At 61.4% G+C, this 7,206-nt stretch overlaps 1 protein-coding gene across 1 annotated transcript in view; it reads left to right on the top strand.

The window, feature by feature from the left end:
* MUC2 (mucin 2, oligomeric mucus/gel-forming) overlaps positions 1-6,564 on the top strand; it is a 34,470-nt gene extending 27,906 nt beyond the window's left edge. Inside the window, exons 35-49 of the mRNA XM_042782110.1 lie at positions 3-74; positions 936-1,146; positions 1,685-1,863; positions 2,108-2,177; positions 2,293-2,393; positions 2,532-2,563; positions 3,183-3,357; positions 3,682-3,786; positions 3,949-3,989; positions 4,120-4,242; positions 4,504-4,602; positions 5,457-5,585; positions 5,766-5,805; positions 6,092-6,218; positions 6,336-6,564. Coding sequence (XP_042638044.1) covers positions 3-74; positions 936-1,146; positions 1,685-1,863; positions 2,108-2,177; positions 2,293-2,393; positions 2,532-2,563; positions 3,183-3,357; positions 3,682-3,786; positions 3,949-3,989; positions 4,120-4,242; positions 4,504-4,602; positions 5,457-5,585; positions 5,766-5,805; positions 6,092-6,218; positions 6,336-6,564 — 1,733 coding nt within the window. The remainder of the gene's footprint in view (positions 1-2; positions 75-935; positions 1,147-1,684; positions 1,864-2,107; positions 2,178-2,292; positions 2,394-2,531; positions 2,564-3,182; positions 3,358-3,681; positions 3,787-3,948; positions 3,990-4,119; positions 4,243-4,503; positions 4,603-5,456; positions 5,586-5,765; positions 5,806-6,091; positions 6,219-6,335) is intronic.
* Positions 6,565-7,206: the final 642 nt, after the last annotated feature.

The following is a 7,206-nucleotide window of genomic DNA, read 5'->3' as shown; positions in this document are numbered from 1 at the left end:
CTCCTACAATGGCCTGTCCTTCTCTATCAAGCTGCCCTACCGCTTGTTTGGGAACAACACCAAGGGCCAGTGTGGTGAGCCCGCCTCTAGGCAGCGTCTGGGCCCGGGCTGGGGTGTATGTGTGCACGTATGAGTGTGTGGATAAGCATGTCGGGGTGTAGATGTGTGTGAACATGTGTGTGCACGTGTGGGCTTGTGCATGTGATTGTGAGCATGTGTGTGAACACGTGAGTGGGAGCCCGAGTGTGAATGTGTGAGCATGTGTGCGTGTGAATGTTAGTGACTGAGTGTGAGTGTATGAGCATGTGTGAGTTTGAGTGTGCGTTTGTGAGCATGTTAGTGTGTGAATGTGTATGTGTATGTGGGAGTGGGTGTGAATTGTGAAAATATAACTGTATGTGTAGTTTGTGTGTGAATGTGTGAGCATGGGCATCTGAGTGTGTGTAGTTTGTGAATATGTGAATATATGAGTGTGAGCATTGTGTGAACACTGCATGTGTGAATGTGTGTGAGCATGCTGTGAACGTGTCTACATGAGTCTGTTAGCATGTGTGTATGAGTGTGTGTGAACATGTGTACACGAGTCTGGTGTGAGCACATGAACATGTGTACATGGTCTGTGTGTGAGCATGCGTGAATGTGTGTACACAAGTTTATGTGTGAGCATGTGTGTGAATATGTGTACACAAGTCTGAGCATGTGAATGTGTCTATACGAGTGTGAACATGTATACACGAGTCTGTGTGAGCATGTGTGTGAACGTATGTACGTGAGTCTGTGAGCACATGAGCATGTGTTCACGAGTCTCTGTGTGTGTGCACTTGTACCTCTGTTCCTGTGGACTTCCTGAGCTTCTGCTCAGCCTGTCTGTGCCCCTGAGCTTGGTGTGGCCCCCAGGGCACAGGATGGGGCTCATGGTGGCCTTCTCGTGGCAGGGACGTGCACGAACGACACCTCAGATGACTGCATGCGGCCTAGCGGGGAGGTCATCTCTGACTGTGAGGTGGCAGCTGACGACTGGGTGGTGAACGACCCCTCCAAGCCACACTGTCCCAACACCATTGTCACCACCAAGCGCCCAGCAGTCACCCATCCAGGGGGCACCCCCTGTGTCTCATCTCCACTCTGCGAGCTCATCAAGGACAGGTGACCTGCCTGGCCTCTGTGGCCCAGGCCTGGCTGCTGGGGCTGCAGGGCTGTAGGGAAGGCTTGTCTGTGCACTTGCCCTCTTCAGTGGGGAGGGGTGGTGCATGGCAAGGGTCACTGGGGGCCCAGGACCTGGTCCCACAGAGCCATGCCGCCTTTTCAACCCTCCCTGTGTCTACGTTTCACCTGCCCCTGGGATGGCACTGGCCGCACTGGCTGGAGGCGTGCAGTAGACCAGCCAGCCCACACAGAGCTAGTCCAGGGCACCCTGGGCGTCGCAGAGCAGCTGGCAGCCGTCGGGATGGAGCCCCTCATTGCTGGAGGGGGCCTGGCACGGGTGGCCGCAGTTGAGGATCCAAGCGTCCACCTCTGGGAGCCCACCCAGTGCCACAGCCCTGTCCCTTTCCCGTGGCCGCCACTTCGTGTTCCTGTCTGCCTGGCCCGGTCTGGGTGTCAGCATTTGGATGGGGGTGGTCCGCCGCAGGGCAGGGGAGGGGAGGGGTCGCTGTTGCTGAGCCTGACCCGCGCCCTCCCGCAGCCTGTTCGCCCCGTGCCACGCGGTGGCGCCTCCCCAGCACTACTACGAAGCCTGCGTGTTCGACAGCTGCTTCGTGCCCGACGGGGGCCTGGAGTGCGCCAGCCTGCAGAGCTATGCGGCCCTCTGTGCACAGGAGGGCATCTGCGTGGACTGGCGCAACCACACCCACGGGACCTGCTGTGAGTGCCGCTTCTGCCCCGGGGCCTGGCCGGGACCGAGGGTGGCCGGAGAGACTGCGCGTTACGGGTCTGGTTGGGTTCAACGCCGCGCGGCAGCGCCGCTCGGGAGGCGTGGGGCGGGGCTCCGAAGGGGCGGGGCCCTGGCGTGGGGCGGGGCCTGGTGTGGGCGGGGCCCCGGCACGGCTGTCACTCAGGGCTCGGGCTCCCCCTGCCGGCGCTTCCCTGATTCCGCCTTTCTCCGCAGCGGTAACCTGCCCCTCCCACCGGGAGTACCGGGCCTGCGGGCCGGCGGAGGAGCCCACCTGCCAGTCCAGGTGAGCTGCGTGCGGGGCCGGGGCTGCCAGAGGGAGCGGGGAAGTGGGCGGCAATGTCTGGGCGAGATGGTCCAGCCGCGTCCTGGTGACGTCTGACGGCGGCCCCCGTCCCCAGCCCCCCGGAGCAGAATGCCACGCGCCTGGTGGAAGGCTGCTTCTGTCCAGAGGGCACCATGAGCTACGCCCCGGGCTTCGACATCTGCGTGGAGCTGTGCGGTAAGCGGCCGCTGGCTTTGCTCCGTGCCTCCCACCGCCTCGCCTCCTTGCTTTCCCAGAGGCCGTGAAGGCTGACTCAGCTCCGGGGGGAGGGAGGCAGGACTCTGGTAACAGAATCAATTTCCTCCCTCCTTGCAGGCTGTGTGGGACCTGACAACGTGCCCAGAGAGGTAGGCCCCCCACTTTGTAATGCACTTGATTCCCCACAAACCCTGAATTTTGGGGTTTGGGGTGGACTGGAGGGAGAGAGGACATGAGACTCTGGGCGCTTTATAGAATGAGTAATAGGTTATTCTCCACTCACCCACCCATCACCCATCTATCCATCTGTTCATCACCCAGCCACCACCCACCCAGTCATCCATTCACCCACCCTTCCTTCCACTCACCACCCACCCACCCATCCACTCACCCATCCTCCCAGCCACTCACCCATCCTCCCACCCACCACCTCCCAGCCACTCACCCACCCATCCACTCATCCACCCAGCCACTCACCCACCTCCCTCCCATCCACTCAACCACCACCGTTGGCCAATGACAGTGTCCAGGCCTAGGATGACACCTTGATCACCCACGGGTTTCTGTCTCCTTATATGCGGTCACAGCTGTGCAGTTGATTGGTTTGCTCAGTCTTGCGTGAACCCACCAGACACGTGAGGTGCCCGTGCCCCCTGCCAGGCCCGGGACAGTCACAGCTGTGGCATGTTAGTGCCCAGGGCCCTGACTGAGCAGCTTGGAGGTGGGGAAGGATTCTGCTGTTCTCTGCTCACTGCCCCTTCCTCGCAGTTCGGGGAACACTTTACGTTGGACTGCAAGGACTGTGTCTGCCTGGAGGGGGGCAGCGGTATCGTCTGCCAGCCTCGGAAGTGCAGCCCGAAGCCCATCACGTGTGAGGAGGACGGCACCTACCCTGTCCTGGAGGTCAACCCTGCAGACACCTGCTGCAACATCACTTCCTGCAGTAAGGGGCATTCAGGGGCAGGGGCCCACTAGGGAACCACGTCTCCTGCTGGGGCCCCCTGCCATCAGTCTCATCCCCTGCAGCTGACCTGCATGCTGTCACCTCTGTGTCGCTCATGGGTGGCCGTTCCTCGGACTGGCTGGGGAGGTGCCTGAAGGGCCTCGGAGCGTCTGCAAGCTGGAAGCTGGGGTGTCAGGATGGCCCACTGGGAAGGCTGGCAGGAAGCGTGTTGGAGGAGGGCTGTAGGCTCCGGGGCCAGCCTGGGGGTGCACCTGCAGAGGCCCCGGGAGAGCCAATGCCTTGTTCCTGCACCCCTCTCCCCAGAGTGCAACACCAGCCTGTGTCTGGAGAGGCCCCCTGTGTGCTCACTGGGGTTCGAGGTGAAGAGCCAGACGGTGCCCGAGAGGTGCTGTCCTGTCTACTCCTGTGGTGAGCAGCACCCCACGGTTCCTGGAGGTGGGGGGACTCAAGGGCCAGCCTGCTCTGGTCAGTGCTGTGGGTCAGGGGGAGCAGAATCAGGTGGCTTCAGTCTTGGGGAGGGGCACAGGCCTCGCTGTGTCTCTGAACGGCGTTCTTATCCTTTTCCCCAAGTACCCAAGGGCGTGTGTGTTGTCGGAAATGCCGAGTACCAGGTGAGCCCGGGGAGCTGGGGGGGACTGAGGGTCCACACTCAGGGCTCTGCACAGGGCTCAGGATGAGGGCCCCCCTCGGGGATGGAGGGGGTCGAAGGGCCAAGCCTCACCGTCTCCCTGTGCCCCAAAGCCCGGCTCTCCAGTTTACTCTTCCAAGTGTCAGAACTGCGTGTGCACAGACACCGTGGACAAGGACACTCGGCTGCATGTCATCTCCTGCACCCACGTGCCCTGCAACACCACCTGCAACCCCGTAAGCGTGGGTCCCTCCACGCCCCTCCTCTGCCGGCGAGCCCGCCACCCCATTTCCGCTGCTACCTCTCGTGGTTTCTTCTGGCAAAGACTGAGCGATGGTTCCTCAGCCCGCCCTCCGCGTGCTCCTGGCCCTCATTACCCGGTCCCTCTCCCTGCGGCCAGGAGGACAGCCCTGTCAGATGTGCGCGCCGCTGGAGCCGGCGGTCGGCGGCCTGGGGTAGGCACAGGCCGCACGCTTAGGCCCGGTCCGTGTTCCTAGGGCTTCGAGCTCGTGGAGGCCCCGGGCGAGTGCTGCAGGAAGTGCCAGCAGACCCACTGTATTGTCAACCTGCCGGGAAACCAGCGCCTCATCCTGAAGGTGGGCGGGGCCCCGGGGCTGTGGGCGGGCCGAGGCAGAGCCTAGGGGCGGAGCTGTAGGCGGGTCTAGGGGGGCCCTCCCCGGGACTGTGGGCGGGGCCGAGGCTGAGCCTAGGGTTGGGGCTGGGGGCGGGGTCTCCGGCTCACCTCTGGACATAGCGAGCAAGGGCGGGTCTTTGAAGACAGGACACGCGGCTTCCCCTGCTGGGTCCTTCCAGTCTGGGTGTAGGCTGTGTCTGAGTTTCCCTAACTAAGTACCACAAACGGGTGGCTTGAAACAATACAAATGTATTCCCTCCCAGACCGGAGGCCCAAAGTCCACAATCAAGGTGTCGGCAGGGCCAGCCTCCCTCCTAAGGCTCCAGGGGCGGAGACTTCCTCGCCTCTTCCGGCTTCTGGTGGTCGCCAGGGATGCTTAGCCTTCGGATCTGCTGCCCCGTCTTCACGTGGCCTTTCTCTCCTCTTCTCCCGTCCTTTCTCCTCCTGTTCCTTCAGTATCTTGTGAGGGCACTGACCACTGGATCAAGGCCTGCTTGGATAATGAGCTCATCTCGAGATCTTAATGACTTAGTTAATTACATCTGCGGCATTTCCTTACCCAAATAAGGCGTTGTTCTTGAGTTCTGGGTGTTAGGGTGCTCACTATGGGCTGGCATCTGTACCTGGAGCCCCACCAGGGGGTCTCTTGCCTCCAGGCCCCCAGGCCCACAGCCTGGTCTTGCCAGAAGCGCCACACATGATAGGAGATGGAGGACCTGCCGGGGTCAGAGTGTTTCTGTTCTGGTGGACTAGGATCTGGGGGCTCTGCAGGGGCATGCCTGCTTGCCCTCACCCCATCTCTGCTTTGCACCCCAGCCCGGGGACAGAAAGAGCGATCCCAGGAGTAACTGCACCTTCTTCAGCTGCGTGAAGATCCACAACCAGCTCATCTCATCTGTCTCCAACATCACCTGCCCCGACTTCGACCCCAGCGACTGCCTCCCGGTGAGTGGCCTGTCAGGGGTCCCAAGGGGGCCCAGGCCCTCTGGAGCAGTGGGAAGTCCTGTCCCGGGGGCCCTTCTGCAGGAACTACCCCTCCCCAACCCTGAGGCAGGAGGGGTGCTTGCCCTTCAGTGCAGGGGGCTCTGGGGATTATGGGTTCATTCTCATCTCCCCCCTCCCCAGGGCACCATCAAACTTATGCCCAATGGCTGTTGCAAGAAATGTGAGTATCGCCCAGGCAGGTGGGTGGGCTCAACCAGGGCCTCCTTGAAGGCCTAGGGACACTCCTGTCCTGTCTGTGTGTCCTGCTCACATCTGGATGCTAAGGGGGTGAAGCTGGGGTGCCCAGAGAGCCCAAATCCCATCCCAGGGAGGAGCAGGACAGTGGGCAGCTGGGGAGGGTGGCTGGTGGAGGGTTGCTTGGTGGGGAGAGCCCCAGCTCAGGGACCAACAGGCAGCACTGAGGGAGAGCCTGTGTGATCCCATAACCTTACCTCATCTCCCTGCAGGCGTTAGCCGCAACGAGACCAGGATCCCCTGCTCCGCCATTCCTGTCGCGAGGAATATCACGCATGCGGGCTGCACCAGGCAGGTCCTCACCAGCTACTGCTCGGGCTCCTGTGGAACTTTCTCCATGTGAGTACTGGGGCTGTGGGGGCTGCGGGGGCCACAGGGCCACTTCGGCCCTGCTGGGGGCAGTGGAGGGCCACAGCTTGCAGGAAGGAGTGGTCCCACCCCATTCTCCCTGCCCAGGTACTCAGCCGAGTCCCAGTCCTTGGACCACAAGTGCTCCTGCTGCAAGGAGGCGCGGACCAGCCGGCGTGAGGTGCGGCTGACCTGCCCTGATGGCAGCTCGCTGCTGCACAGCTACACCCACATCGAGAGCTGCCTGTGCCAGGACGCCACCTGCGGGCTCCCACTCGCTCAGCCCGGCCGTGCTCGGCGCTCCGACCCCCGGGCTCGGCGTCGCGGAAGGTCTTGAGCCTGCTGGAGCGGCGTCCAGGCCCCAGATCCCCGCCAGCCCTGCCCATCCGCTGACCCTCTGAGCTTCCTGGCATCCTGACATAGCCAGTTCTTTGCAGATATTTATTTCCTGAGTCTTTGTCCTCTCCTTTGCTTCCCCTTAATAAATTTAGGTAGAGATGCTGTGTGGTGATTTGCGTTGGTGCCATGGGTGGGTCTGGGTAGAAGTCGCTGCTGTGTGGGTGGGGGGACAGGTCCAGTAGGTTCCTGGAGGGCAAGGAAGGGTAGATAGTCCCCGCAGGACCAAGGGGACATTGTGCATATACATGGGTGGGCCTGACTCACAAATACTGTGGACAAAATGTGACCCCCAGTAACCACCTTCCCTCGGCCCCTCCCAGGAAGTCCTGCTCCTGGCTTGTGCAAAGCCCTCAGTGGGCCATTGAGATGCAGACGGTCCCCTTCCAGGAAGCCCTCAGATCCTGACCTTGGGAAAAGAAATCTCAGGTCTTTTGACAGCCATTTCTAGGGTTTCAGCTGTGTAAGACCTGTGTCCCAGCTCCAAGGAGCCCTGATAGTTCCTGAACAAGAATGCACACAAATGTGCATATGTTTGAATGTGCACAAGTCGCATGCGTGCATGAGCGATCACGTGTGTATG

Source organism: Orycteropus afer, unplaced genomic scaffold, assembly GCF_000298275.1.
Source record: "Orycteropus afer afer isolate SDZICR_OR568_19922 unplaced genomic scaffold, OryAfe1.0 scaffold00244, whole genome shotgun sequence".
In the NCBI taxonomy this organism is placed as follows: domain Eukaryota; kingdom Metazoa; phylum Chordata; class Mammalia; order Tubulidentata; family Orycteropodidae; genus Orycteropus; species Orycteropus afer.
This window is presented reverse-complemented; position numbering and strand designations above follow the sequence as displayed.